The sequence below is a fragment of the Echinops telfairi genome, unplaced genomic scaffold, assembly GCF_000313985.2.
Source record: "Echinops telfairi isolate 266 unplaced genomic scaffold, ASM31398v2 ScPeMD7_7419;HRSCAF=8457, whole genome shotgun sequence".
Lineage (NCBI taxonomy): Eukaryota > Metazoa > Chordata > Mammalia > Afrosoricida > Tenrecidae > Echinops > Echinops telfairi.
In genome coordinates this window covers 142,712-157,086 of record NW_022111319.1, presented here as the reverse complement: position 1 = coordinate 157,086, position 14,375 = coordinate 142,712, and the positions used below count along the sequence as shown (strand labels likewise).

At 35.9% G+C, this 14,375-nt stretch overlaps 1 protein-coding gene across 5 annotated transcripts in view; it reads left to right on the top strand.

Moving 5' to 3' along the window:
* Positions 1-13: 13 nt before the first annotated feature.
* ZNF711 (zinc finger protein 711) overlaps positions 14-14,375 on the top strand; it is a 48,471-nt gene continuing 34,109 nt past the window's right edge. The window contains exons 1-3 of one of the 5 annotated variants that reach the window (XM_045297367.1): positions 14-61; positions 1,725-1,853; positions 3,431-3,535. In XM_045297367.1, coding sequence (XP_045153302.1) covers positions 3,457-3,535 — 79 coding nt within the window. In that variant the 5' untranslated portion in view covers positions 14-61; positions 1,725-1,853; positions 3,431-3,456. Of the gene's footprint in view, positions 62-1,706; positions 1,854-2,831; positions 3,083-3,430; positions 3,536-14,375 lie in introns of those variants that run through there. The other 4 variants (XM_004714133.2, XM_045297368.1, XM_045297369.1 and 1 more) reach the window with 4 other exon arrangements.

Here is a 14,375-nt window from a genome sequence, read left to right as displayed (position 1 = left end):
GCCCGCCCGCCGAAATCCGGAGCGCGCTTAGTCCTCCTGGCGGCTGCAGTGGCGGCAGCAGGTAAGCACACTCCTGAGGACCGAGTGCAGGCCTGGGCGCCGCTGTCCCGAATGGCTTTTCTGTGCGGGAAGGAGAGGTTCGCAGCCAGCGAGGAAGGCGAGCGGAACAATGGAAGTGGCCTCCAGTTCCGAAAGCTTGGCACGCGCTCGGGCGGATAGTTTGGCTGGTGGCCGGGGAAGTGGAGGAAGTCGGTGCCTTCGCTGCAGCCAATCGCTTCTTCCTCGAGGCCTGAGCCCCCGGGAAGGAGAGCTGTGGTGGAGGCCGTCGGAGGGGTGGCGGCGGGTTAGGGTGGCTGGAAAATGGCGGAAAACAAAACGGTGAAGCGAAGAATGCAGCGTCCCCCCTGGCATTTTCTCGCAGCAGCCCTTGCCGCGGTAGTCCTCCCTCCGCCAGCCCCTTTTGACCACCCGTCCGCAGTCCGCTGCGAACGGTCCTTTTGGGTTTGTGAGCAGGCTGCCGGCGATTAGGGCTCGGATGGCACGGAATCGGGAATTTGAAGGGACTGGGAGCCCTCGGGGCCTGTGTGTAACAATTGTTGCCTCCACGAAAACACCACCATTTTGATTCCCAGCCTCCACCCAGGGAGCGGGTCGGAAGGAGCGGGAGGCTGAGGGAGTGGGCTGCACCGTGTGCCCACAGCGGTGGCGACCGCTGTCTCCAGTGAGGGGGGGTGGGGGTGGCGGGGGTCATTTTTGTCTGTCGGTCTCTCCCGGTCCACCGTCGTGGGATTTCAGACCTCGCCAGATGAGTAAGATGTGAGAGGCCACGTGCGAGCGTTGGGCCAGAAAGGATCGAAACTTGGCACGGTCGTGGGAAAGGAAGACGTGCGGGGAGAGAGCTGCGTCCCAAACTGCAATACTGCTGCTACTTGTCAAGGGCGCCTTTGTCTGTTATCTCTGCAAATGCTACTTTCGAATTCTCGTGTTCGGCAGCCTGCGGGTTTCTCTTCGCCCATTCCCCTACCTGGTGTACGTTACTAAGAAACCAGGTCCCGAAGGAGCTCTGCTTAGAGGAGCTAGATGAGAGGAGAAATTTCTTTTTGTGATGTCTGAGCCCCGTACATCAATGAAAAGATGTTTGCTCGGAGCGTATACGTGGGTTACCTCTATTCCATAAGAAGGTTAGAAATAGCCTTCGGAACAGATTGAGGAGCCTAGTTAGCTATTGGGTATTGACTACTTAACATACTACGGTTCTCATACATCATTTATTAGTATGGAGCTTATTGAAACTTGTCATAGGAGAAAAGATGTCCCAATTTGGTATTCATATACTACATATAAGACTTATACTATGTGTTAATATTTCTCACAATTGATTGAGGGTAGTGCAGCTTTTTCTACATTTTGGTAAGGATAAAGCTTGCCCTTGGCTCCCTTCCACCTTCCAAAATATGGTTTTGCTAATGATTTTCTTTTAAAAAAATGTGCTTTAGAGAAGATTTTGATTTAATCAAGTAGTTGAAGTCTACATGTGATAACGTTGCTTGTGTTGTGTAGGTAACTATTTCTGTTAGTTTCTTTGGTTGCTTTTTAGATTATGGCAGATTTGAGCCCTTCCCAACCTAACCCTGCAAGTTAAAATGTAAAAATAATTCTTCAGCTGTATAAGAGATTTGCTATAAAATATCAACTATTTAATCTTTCATGTACTTTTACAATAGGTTCAGAGAACGTCCCCCAAGGAAAATAACAGTTCAGAAGGGGAAAATAATAAAATAGAAACTGCTGCAGATTTTTTATTTTGCAATATGAAAGAGAATCTACAATATCTTGGAGACAACCTTATTAAGGTGATTAACAAACTACTTAATGTTTAGATTATTTAAAACAAAAATTTTTAAAGTAAGGATATTAGTAATTATTATAGTAATTATAGAATGAGGTTATTATACTAATTAAGTCAAAATAGATCATTTAAAATGTTAAATATAAGTACTTTTAGCATTTTAATTTGTCTGTGTGAACACACACACACTGTTTACTGTGAACTCTCCTGGTCTCTTTTTGCATAATTCCAAGGCAGAGAAAAACATTTTTTGGTATTTGAAAAAATATAATACAGACAAGGTTTTCAAAGAACTCTAAATAACTTTTGCTTTCCTATAAATACCCTTGTGACTCATGTAATATAGAGAGAAATGTCACATTCTGCTGTAGCATGTTTACATGCAAAGCTCAGATGTTGATAGGGGGTACCCTATGAAACGCCTATATACTTACAGAACTTAAGGCAAGATGAAAACCTTTTTGATCTTTCTGTACTTACAGAATCTAAGAGATTATTAAGTTCTTTTTACATGGCAGCTTCCTAAAATATTTATTAATGCTATGAGTTTATCTTTTGTGTAATATAATCCAATCTAACTATAAAAAGAGATGACATATAAAGTCAACTATATTGATTAACTAAGAGTCTTGTGTTTGAAGGGGAAATTTGAAGGGGTCATAAAAAGTTCCTGGAAAAGGAATTAAAAGATAATGGAGATATCCCATGAACTTTTTGAAGCCCCCCTTGTACACATATGTAATTCATTGGTATATCGAATGGCAGTATCAGATATAATGTTCCAAAATAACTGATTATCTTAAATACAAGCCATTTGTAATGAAATAGGTTGAGCCTTTGCTTTCAAAATCAGCATGAGGCTAGCAAGACTTTATTAGTTATTAATGAAAAAATAATTGTACAACCATACATAAAAAATATACTGCAAGAAACTATTTGCTAAATGTTTATAAGTGATTGATTTTATCTTTACCATATTTAGGAAGCAGTCATGTTTCACGAGTCTTCAAAACTGAGACAAGAGAATGTAGTAGAGTGAGTCCTTACTGGTTCAAAGAACTCCAGGGAAACTGGGATAGAACATTTTACATTATAAGTAGAACTTCAGGAGCCAGAGGTGAACACAAGTTTATCTACAGAGCTCGCCTGCAGGGCTGATCTGGGTCTGGAAGAAATGGATGAGAGCTGCTGGATGAAGTTCACTAATACTAGACATCTGAGTCCTCTAGTAATGTATAAATATCCCAACTACTGTCCATTGTCTTCTTGTTCTTGTTTCCTTCTCTTATAACTTATCTTTAACTGGAACCATTACACTGAAGTTTAGTTCTTTTGCTTGCTTGCTCTATCAGTTCCCTATGCCCAGCCATCCTTTGTCTTATTCTTTATCACCTTTGGTTTCCTTCCACCTGGCCCTTTAATTTATGGTTGACACATAAAGCTTCAAGTTTGTTTGTTTTGTTTGCTGTATCATGATTTGGACACATGGTTGAGAAAAATTTCAATTCCTTTTTTTTCCCCCAGAACAACTGACTTTCACTTAAATGTATTTAAACTATTTAAAATTTTTTTCTTTTACAGAGATTTGTGAGTGAACTTTGCTAAGTATGGATCCAGGTGGTGGAAGTCTTGGATTGCACGTACCAGAATCTAGAATGGCCCACACCATGATTATGCAGGATTTTGGTAAAGCATTTTCTTTGTAGTAATTTTTTTTCTTTTTCAAAAGTTTGAACATATGAAAGATCAAAGTTAATTGAGGAAGGGATAAATATTTACAATGAGAAATTGTTTTTTTACTGGGAAGTTCATTTGTTGCCCTTAATTTTGAAAATCAAAGCTATGATCAGTCTACTTAAAATCAAATTTCTACTTGGAATATAGTGATGATATGTTATAGGAAATTAAAATTTCAATTTACATAATCTCATCACATTTTGATAACTGAATGCCATCCAGCTGATGCTAACTCATAGCAACCATATAAGATAGGATAGAACTGCCCTGAGAGTTTGAGACTAACTTTTTACAAGCGTAAGCCCAGCCTTTCTCCCACAAAGTGACTGGCGATTTCGAACTGCTGACCTTTTGGATGGCAGCCCAACCTGTACACACTACGCCACTAGGGCTCCTCACATTCTGAAAGTATATATTCTTGCATGTAGAAAATGTTTATTTGGATTTTTAAAAAACAAGAAGGGGGGGGGCGCTTCAAAAGTTCATTGAAAACAGAATTAAAAGATAGGTAATTTTTCCATGAACCTTTTGAAGTTCCGTCTTACATTGTAAGTTGTATGGTTAATGAAGTTCAAAAAGAAAGTTTTTATGAAAAGAAAGTAAATGATACAGGGAAAATAATACACTAAACCTTTCATTATAATCTGTTATAGCCTCAGAATATTGTTACTACTAACAAAGTTTTCTTTTTAAAGAAAGAAGAGACGCTCTTACTTTTATTGCCAGGTTTTCCAGTAGTTTCTTAGAAGTGGTCATTTTGAAGAAGATGCTAAGACTCCATTGACTGTATCAATTGAAATTGGGCAGGGCTGGAGGTATCTGAAGTATAAGAGGCAAACGTAGGAAGATTTGAATTGAATGTGCAGTTAGAATGAGGGTAGAAGAGGCAAAAGGAAATTATTTTAAGTTAAAATTAAGGATGGGGTAATGATTTATTAAGAATATGTTACTATTGAATGAAGATAATTTGGTTTAATATGTCTGTTGGTTCCAGTTGCAAACCCAACTGTAATGAGGTTTACAAGAACTGCATTTTAGTCTTGTGTTATTAGCTAGTTGTGTAAACTTGGCCAAAGTACTTACTTCTTGATAATATTTAAGAAGTCCTGATGGCACAGTGTGTTAAGTGATCCACTGCTAACCAGAAAGTCATTAGTTGGAACCCACTAGTTCCTCAGGAGAAAGTTGTGGCAGTTGCTTGCATAATCATTTACAGCCCTAGAAACCCCAAGGGGCAGTTCTATTCTGCCAAGTTGAGTCACTGAGTTTTAATGGACTTGGTAACAATTAAGTTGTACGGAGCTGTGGAATTGCAGTTACTGAAGAGCTTGTCTTTTAACCAAATGGTCAGTGATTGGAACCTACTAGCTAACTCTTCGGGAGAAAATGTGGCAGTCTACCTCCATAAAAATTTGGAGCAGCCTTTGAAATCTTATGTGTCAGTTCAACTCTTGTCCAAAATACCATGAGACAATTCTATTCTCTAAGGTCACGTTGATTTGGAATTCACTCAGTGGCACTGGATTTAGTTTGGTTTAGCTAGGTACACTCTTCCACTATTGATTCTTTAACAGTTCTGTCTGATGAATAAAGGTGGGAAGTTAAAGAGGGCAATGAGAAGTATTGATTCATGAAATAAAAATGATTCATGAATTTTTTTCTGTTGAGAGTCAAGTGAGTTGTGATGATTATAGATTATTTCAAATTTGTATTGGATGGAAAAAGGTATGGGAATAAATTTTAAAAGAAAAATGTCAGGCTGAAGACTAAGAACTAAATTTGAGTTGTTCTTAAAAGATTGTAGTAAGGGACTTAATATATTTTCAGAAAACTGGGACACTTGAACTCCCTTCAGTATGTTGGGTAATTTGTTGGAATGTCAACTTTTAATTTTTACCTCGTAAGATCAGAGAGATTTTTCAAATGAAAGAATACACCATTTCCTTTATTTAGTAGAAAATATTATCTACCGTGTAGTATTTGGTATACTGCCAGACCACCTTCATTCTTCTTGGCCACTGAAATATAATTGATTCCAAAAGGTGAAAAAAATGTTTGGTTTTGGTAGATATTCACTGGGTGTTCCTCTCATCTTCCTTTTCATTGTTCCTTCTCAATGTCTTGAAGTTTACTTAATAGCTTATTATAGTGAATTTTATTTGTTGATTTTCTTTATTTCTTTTAGTTACTGGAGACATACTGTGTGGACATTGAAATTTTTATCTACATTCTTTTGCTTTCCTTATTTTTTGAGGTGAAATTCACATACCACACAAGGAAACCAATTTTATACTCTCATAGAGTGATTATCACCAATAATAATTTCTGAATATTTTATTATTTTTAAAAGGAACCTGGTACCCATTAGCAGTCACTGTTTCTCCCAGTCCCAGGCAACCCTGAGTCAACATTTTGTGTCTACGGGGTTATAGACATTTCATACAATGTGTCACCTTTGTGTTTAGTTTTCTCACTTGACATTTTCAATGTTTATCTTTATATACATATATAGGCATATCATCCTTTTTATTATCAAATAGTATTTCATTGTATGGTTATACTAGATATTTTTAATTTATTCATTGATTGATTTATATTGAGGCTATTGAAATATTCTTAATGCACTAAAGCAATTTTGTGCTTAGCCTAGGACTTTGTTTCTTAGACAGGGATATGAATGTTTTTGGAGGCGTGTGCCAAGGAATCACTGAAGCCAAAGAATAAACATCGCATCTTCTTGGAATCCCTTTCATTTAATTTGGGGAAAACACACAGGCACACATAAACATAAAACAACATAAAATTTATATACATATTTCCATGTATACTCATAAAGATTATGAATTAGAAAAAATGGTTTTATCCCTATCTCTTGGAGATTAATAAAATGGAAACGTTTGAGACCTACTAGTTTAAGGTTTTCAGATATTTTATTGGTATTTCCATAGTATCATTTAAAGCCCTTTCTGAAATGATTTGATAGAGTAAATAATTTCATTGATGTGAGAAAGGAGTTTAAAGCCACTTTCTTTTGTTATAAAGCTGTTGATTCAACTGCTCAGTAATTTGAGTTAGGTGGGGGATTGCATTTCAGATCATCATTTTTTTGCATTCAACAACTTAAATAATTTGTCAAACTTCCCAATTATTGTGCTTTTTTTTTTATTGCCTGTCTCCTTCACCCAAATTAACAACTGTTTACCCTCTAGCCTATTTTGCTTTTCTCACTTACCCTCCCACCCTTGCTAAACATCAAAGAACATTTCTTTTGGTAAAGAAACCTTTATGTTGATTTTTTAATAATAGTAGTCTCGTACAATATCTGCCCTTTTGTGGTCATCTAACTTCATTTAGCATAATGTCCTCCAAATCCATGTATATCATGAAGTGTTTCACAGTTTGATCATCGTCATTTATTTCTATTTCTATACCAAAATTTATCCATTCTTCAACTGATGGGCCTTTAGGATTTTTCCAGCTTCTCACTATTGTGGATAGTGTTGGCGATGTACATGGGAATGCACGTAGCTGTTCGTTCTGGTCTCTTTTTTTCTTTAGGATATATACCAAGTAAAGAGAGTACAAGATCATGCCATATTTCTATTCCCAATTGTTTGAAGATTAACTTTGCTGCTCTTGTTCTAATTGATGAAGATACTAGGTTAAGTGTTGATTTTGGTTCTCTCTTATTTTTTAATTTGTACACTTTTTGCTATAAATTGCCTTTTGAGTACTGCTTTTACTGTGTCCCAAAGGTTTGGGTATGTTGTATTTTTATTCTCCTGTTTTTCAAGGAAGTTAAAATTTTCATTTCTTATTTTTTAGTTATCCAGTAATTCTTAAGCTGGGTATTGTTCAATTTCCATGTATTTGATTTTTTTCTTTAATCTACCTATTGTTGGTTTCTAAATCTAAATGGTTGTGATCTACAAAGGGGATTGCAATATCTTGATGTTTTAAAAGTTATTAAGGGTTATTTTTTGTTCTAAAATATAGTCTTTTGGTGACTCTTCTATGTACGCTGGAAAGAATGTAGATTGTGCTCTTACTGGGTGGAATGTTCTATATATGTTTAAGAGGTAAAGTAGATTAACTGTTGATTTGTTCTTCTGTGCCTTTAGATTTTTCTGTTCTGTCCCCCTCAAAAGTGGTATATTAAAGTCTCAGACTATTATAGTATTTTCTGTTTTTCTTTTCAACTCTGTGATTTGATTGATGAATTTTGAAGATTTTTCATTGGGAAATGGATGTTATTTATTTTGTCTTCTTGATCAATTGCCTATTTAATTATTGTCTAATGCTCTGCTTTGTGTCATGATATATATTTCCTTAAAGTCTATATTATCAAAGATACTTATTGCCACTCCTCCTTTTTCTTGATTGCCATTAGCTTGATGTATTTTTCCCATGTGTTTTTGGTCTGTTTTTGTCTTTGTGTTTCATGTGTGTTTCTTCCAAGCAATATTTAAAACAGTTTTATTGACATATAATTCATATACCATACAATTCATTGATTTAAATATATTAAAAAAGTCATGCAGTGATCAAAACAATCACTTTTAGCGCATTTTCTTCATTCTTGTACTTATTATTAGCTCCCGATTTCTCCCAACCTTTCTAGAAAACTGCTACAAACCTATTAATCTAGTCATTATATCTATATATTTACGTATCCTGGATTTCCTATAAAGAAAATAATACCAAACCAAACGAAACCTCCAACAACAACAAAATAAAATAGAAAAAAATTCAATCTAAAAGAAAGGAATTTATAAAATCTAGAACAAATTGAAAATAAGTCAAATGGGAAAACAAATGAGATGTTAAATTTTAATCTAAATATATCTATATTAGGAGCACTGGTGGCGTAGTGGATCACACAGTGGGCTGCTAACTGCAAGGTCAGTTGTGCCAACTCACTATTTGTTCTACAGAGAGTCACAGCCTTGGGAACCCAAAGGGACAATTCATCTGTGGCCTTCAGGGTGGCTGTGAGAACCAACTTGATGACTGCGGGTTTGAGTTTGATATTTTTTTAAGTAGCATTTTGATGGAGCCCATTTTTTAAATCCATTCTGCTACTCACTGTTTCTTGCCTGGTGTATATAACCCATGTATACAGTGTTGTTATTGATAGCTGTGAATTCATTGCTGTCATTTTGCTGTTTCTTGTTTCTTTGTTCCTTGTCAACTATTTTATTAGGACTTAGTCCAGACATCATACCATTCCATAGTTTAATCATATCAAACAGTGTTGTTCAATCACTACCACAATCAATTTCAAAACATTTTCTTCCTTCTTGTGCTCCTTGATATCAGTTCCATATTGCCCCACCTCCACCTCCAATGCCATACCCACCAGGAACCTTTATTTTAGTTATTGTCTCTATGGATTCATCCATTCTGGGCTCGTATACCAAAAAACATAGAAAACTGTTTAACAGAGAGTCAAGAAAGCTATCAACAATGACAAAATACAACAGAGGGAAACCGCAATATGAAAACATCCACAGAAAGTATTAAAAACCAAATCAAGAACAAACTATCAAAAGGGAGATCAGATAACAAGGTTTTAACCATTCTAGTAAGTGTTACCATTTTAATGTACTCTAGTTGTCTGTACAATACTCGGTCTGATCGCCACGTATTCCCATCCCTCAATTATGGTTAGAGGAAAATCACCGGAGGCTTCTTTCCTTGAACATAGGTATTTTTGTTGTTAAATGCTGTGTCGTCAGTTGTGACTCATAGTAACTCTACAGCAGAATGAAACACTACCCAGTCCTGAACTATGCTTGCAGTTGTTGATAGGCTGAGCCCATTATTACAGCCAGTACACCAATTCATGTACTTGAACATAAAGAGTCTATTTATAATAGCTATTTTAATGGTTTGACGCTGAAATCTCTCATCAGTTTTATTTCAGGATGTTTTGTTTCTTTTTAAAATCATTTTATTGAGGGCTCGTACAACTTACCACAATCCATCCATCCATCCATTGCGTCAAGCACATTTGTACATTTGTTGCCATCATCATTCTCAAAACATTTTCTTTCTGCTTGAGCCCCTGGTATCAGCTCCTCATTTTCCCCCCTCCCTCCCTGCCCTTCTCCCTCACGAACCTTTGATAATTTATAAATTATTATTTTGTCGTATATTAACACTCTCCAACATCTCCCTTCACCCACGTTTCTGTTGTCTGTCCCCCAGTTGCCTGGACATCTCCTTGTAATATTTTGTGCTGAGTAAATTTTGTTTATGGGTTTTCTTGCCAGTTTTCCTTTCCTGTTATTTAGCTGTTTACTAGGCCTCTGTGATTTTCCTTCAGACTGCACTCATAGTCCTGGGAATGTAGAATAAGGTGCACAACCAGCTGCTGAATACACAAGTTGAGCACCTTATCTCCGCCATTCACCCAAGGGATGTAGGGAACCCCTGGGGACCCACATCTCACTTTCGGGTGCCAGAGATAGCACTTCTCTCTGTGTGGGAGGAGCCAACCAGTTGGGGTTTGCCAGTGGAGAATTTGCTATACCCGAGACTGCTGGTAGAGCAATTTAGCTCACATTGGTCAGAGGAGAATTTGCCAGTCGCCTATACTTCTTTCATGAATCCTGTCCCTGTTTTCCCCTGGTGTGTTGGTCTCACTCAGCTACACTTTCCTTAGAGATACAGAGCTCTAGGTCTTCCCTCCACATGTTCTTTCTGATGTCTTTGTTAAAGAGGGAATGCTAAGCCAATCTGTTTAGGTTGCCACCTTACTGAAGCTCCTCTAGTTGTATTTTTTATTTTTATTTTTAGCTGGTTTGACAGGTTTTATTAAGCAATTCAAGGATTCTCTTCAGATTTTGTTTATAGTATTAAATCTCTTAACAGGTAGAATAAAAGTAAACATGGAAGTGAATCTTTTAGACAGTATTATGTATGTTTTTGGTATGTAGTTATTTTATTATTTTTAGGATGAATTCCTTTTCTTTAATATTATGGCAAGAATAGACACAGTAAAACATGTCTCAACTGAACAATTTCTGTATGTGTACTTTGAATGACATTGGCGATGTTCCTTAAGTTGTCAAGCAGTTGTTACCCATTTTCGCATTATCACTCTTAGCATAAAATTACTGCCCTTAAGTAAAAGTTTTCCTTTTTCCTGATAACCGCTAAGAATCGTTGGGTTTTATGTGTTTGCTTGTTTCATATAAATGAGATCATGCAATACTTGCCCTAATGGTTTTAAGGTCAATCAATGTAGTAGTATGCATTTTGACCTGATTTCTTTTTGTGACTGAGTGATGTTATCTTGTATGTATATGTCACATTTATCTATTCATCTGTTGATGAACATTTGAATTGTTACACTTTTTGTTGAAAGTGTATACCAATAAACATTGGTATACTAGTGTCTGTTTGTGAGGCTGCTTTCAATTCTTTTGGGTATATGAGGTTAAGTCATGAAGTATTGTCACTAGGGTACCAGTTCATAAATAATATTCTAAATAAAATGTGTTTAAACATGCTGCTGTGGTTTAATGCATGCCTACAGAAAAATTCTCTCATAGTACACTTGACCCAGTCTCGTTAGTTGCTGTTGAGTTGGTTCTAAACTTTAATGACTTAAAAAGTACATCTAATAAAAGCAGTATTTTTCTGAGGAATCTGAAGGCCTAGGTAAATTCAAGAGGTCAACTCAGAAGTTTATAGTGGCTGGTTTTTGAGAGTACAAAGGGACAGGCCAATCATGGGAGCATATTAGGTAGAAGTCCTAAGAAAATTGAAAAATACATTGGTGAAAGACCAGGGAAGTTGCACACAAGAATTTTTCTCCATCATGACTGTCCACCTGCTTGGATTTTGAGGGAAAACTAGGGCTGCTCTGTGAGAATTCTGTTGGCAAAATTTATCTTATTCCCTTTGAGCCCTGATTTTTCCATTTCCCCCAAACAATGAAACAATGAAAAGGACAATGAAAAGGAACACGGTTTGAATCCTTTGAGGAAGGCAAGACTTGCCTTTTTGTCATGTAAGTAAAAGTGCAGAATTTTGTGGGGGAAAAGTTAGAGAGATGTAATTCCTATCTTTAGAAGTACTTAGAAATGTTGAGAAGCAATAGCTTCACATTTTGAAACCTTTGTTTTAATAAAGGTTTCTATGCGTTTCTGACAATTTTTACTTACTCTTGTTTATTTAAGAGTAGAATAGTTGAGTTAAATGGTAGTTCTATGTTCAACTTTTTGAAACAAGTTTTAATTGTAAATGATCTGAGGGTTTACATTTAAGACCATCAATTTTGAAAGAACCATTATTCTCTTTTCCACTGTGGCTGTACCATTTTACATTCCCAACAGCAGTGGTTGAGTGTTGCTCTTTCTGCACAACTGCTCCAACACCTGTTTTCCATTTTTTGATCATTGCCGTTCTCAGGGGGATGAGGTGATACAGCATTACAGTTTTGATTTGAGTCTGCCTCATAGCTGATTATTTTCAGCATCTTTTCTTATGCTTTTGGCTGTTTGAGTATTCTGTTTAGTGAAATGTCTGTTCAAGTCCTTTGATCATTTTGTATTGGATTGTATTTTTTTGTCATTAAGTTGTAGAAATATTTTAAATATTTTGGATTTTAGACTTTTATTGGTAGCAATTTGTCTTCAATTCTGTAAGTTGTCTTCTCACGTGGTGATAAAGTGTTTTGTGAAGTGTATTTTAATTTTTATGAATCTCCTTTATTTTTTCCCAGCAGTTTTATTGGCATGTGATTCATATATCATACAATTCAATAGTTCAGTCACATCAAGAAGAGTTGCACAATCACTACCACAATCTGCTTTTGAACATTTTCTTCTTGAATTCGTTATTAGCTGACCATTTACCCCCAAGCTCCCATACCATACCTTCAAGGAACCATTAATCCAGCTACTGTCACTATAGATTTACTTGTCCTGGGTTTCATATACAGAAAACAATTTAAAAACAAAACAGGATAAAAACTTCAATGGAAAAGAAAGCAGAATATATTAAAAACTAGAACAAATTTAAATCAAATGATAATATGCTTACTTTTAACCTAATTACATCTGGAACGATCCACTTTGTAATACATTCTGCATGTCATTTTGTCTTGATGCTAATACTTTTGTTGCCACATTTAACGACAGATTACCATATATACTTGATTATAAGCCAACCTGCATATCAGCCAAGGCATCTAATTTTACCACAAAACTGCATTAAAGTGTGCTGGAAAACTCCGCTTATACATGAGTATATACAGAATTTTTAAATTATATTTTATGCTCTTAATATTTATGCATATAAATCTATGGCAACTAAATTGTACTTACATTTTTGTAAGTTTGTGCTGCTGAATTTCTGAATTTTCAATTAGATCAGGGAACACTGCTATGAATAATAGTCATTTTTGCTTGAAATGATGTCTACCTAAGTTAGCTCTTCATTTATCCTTGCTAATAGATTCCAAACTCTTAGGAGGCACTCTGGCTATATTTTCTGTATATTTCCTGAAGCATAAAGATACCAAATAGATGTAAAACCAAGGTGACTTTTTTGGGGGAAAGTTTTGACAATGAAAATCTTAACCTTGGTAGTTTAGATTCTTCTGAAAGCAGTAACCGTGTGCTTGGTTTCTTTTCATCTTTTATACTTTTAGAGTCTAACGTTAAAAAAAAGTAAGCAAATGGTCTTTTAAATTTCTTAGTATCAAATGTTAGCTATTTGCCACTTCATAGATTTTTGATATTTGTGCAATATTACAATTTAGCCTACACAGGTAGAGCTAGACAAGGAAGTTTACTGTGTGGCACAGGAGCTAACTCCAAATTCTCTAAGGTTCTTTGTTGAGCTAGGTATTATATAGAGCATCTGAGAAATGATTAGCTTAATTTAGAAATTCACTACACTGATTTCTTTCAAAGCATATTGGAGATTTCAAAATTTTACAGCAATGCATTTTGTATAATAATTTGTTGATGTTTTGGTTGCTTTTTGAGTTTATGCTCTTTAATAGTTTTTTAATATTTTAAAGATCTAATAAATTCATATTTATTTGAGGCTAGATTGCTAAACAGCTTTGGATGTCAGTCTAGCACAAATTCCAAAATTTGTGCTCTCTCTGGTGAAGTTTCAGGGACTAACATATAACAAAATAACTTTAGTAAAACAAGAAATGCTTCAAATTAGTTTTTATGCCCTGCTGTTATTAAGTTATTTAATACTGAATCAAATAATATCAAGTCAAAAGGTGGTTCCCTACTCAACTGCATCTATGATACGTTTTGAAGTTTACATTAAATAGTCAAACTGGTGAGTCCGAACTTCTGTGACCTTGTGGTTAGCAGTTTAACATATAACCCACTATGCTACCAGGGCTCCTTGCACACTATAGAGCTAAATAAATGACTTTGCTTAGAAAGTCGGTGGCATCTAATAACAGCTAATATGAGGCAAGAGCAAATATTAGCAGGAGATTTATTAGAGCTTCATGTAAGTATTTAGTTTGCCAGTACCCTGTTGGTGTTTGATCAGTGCTTGGTTGATTCTTGTTCATCTAAACTCTGGCCAACTCTAGACGCATCCTATCATTTTGCCCTACACTCAAGTTCAACTAACCCCTAGCAGTGCTCTAACACAATGAGATGTCACATATTTAAGTTTGACTTGTGAAAGGCCTGCCTTACCATTTCATGTTTTTCTTGCTCTTAAAAATAATCAAACAATGAAACAAGTTTTATTTTGAGCAGTCATTCTAGATGCATATAGAGGAAAATCATTCTGA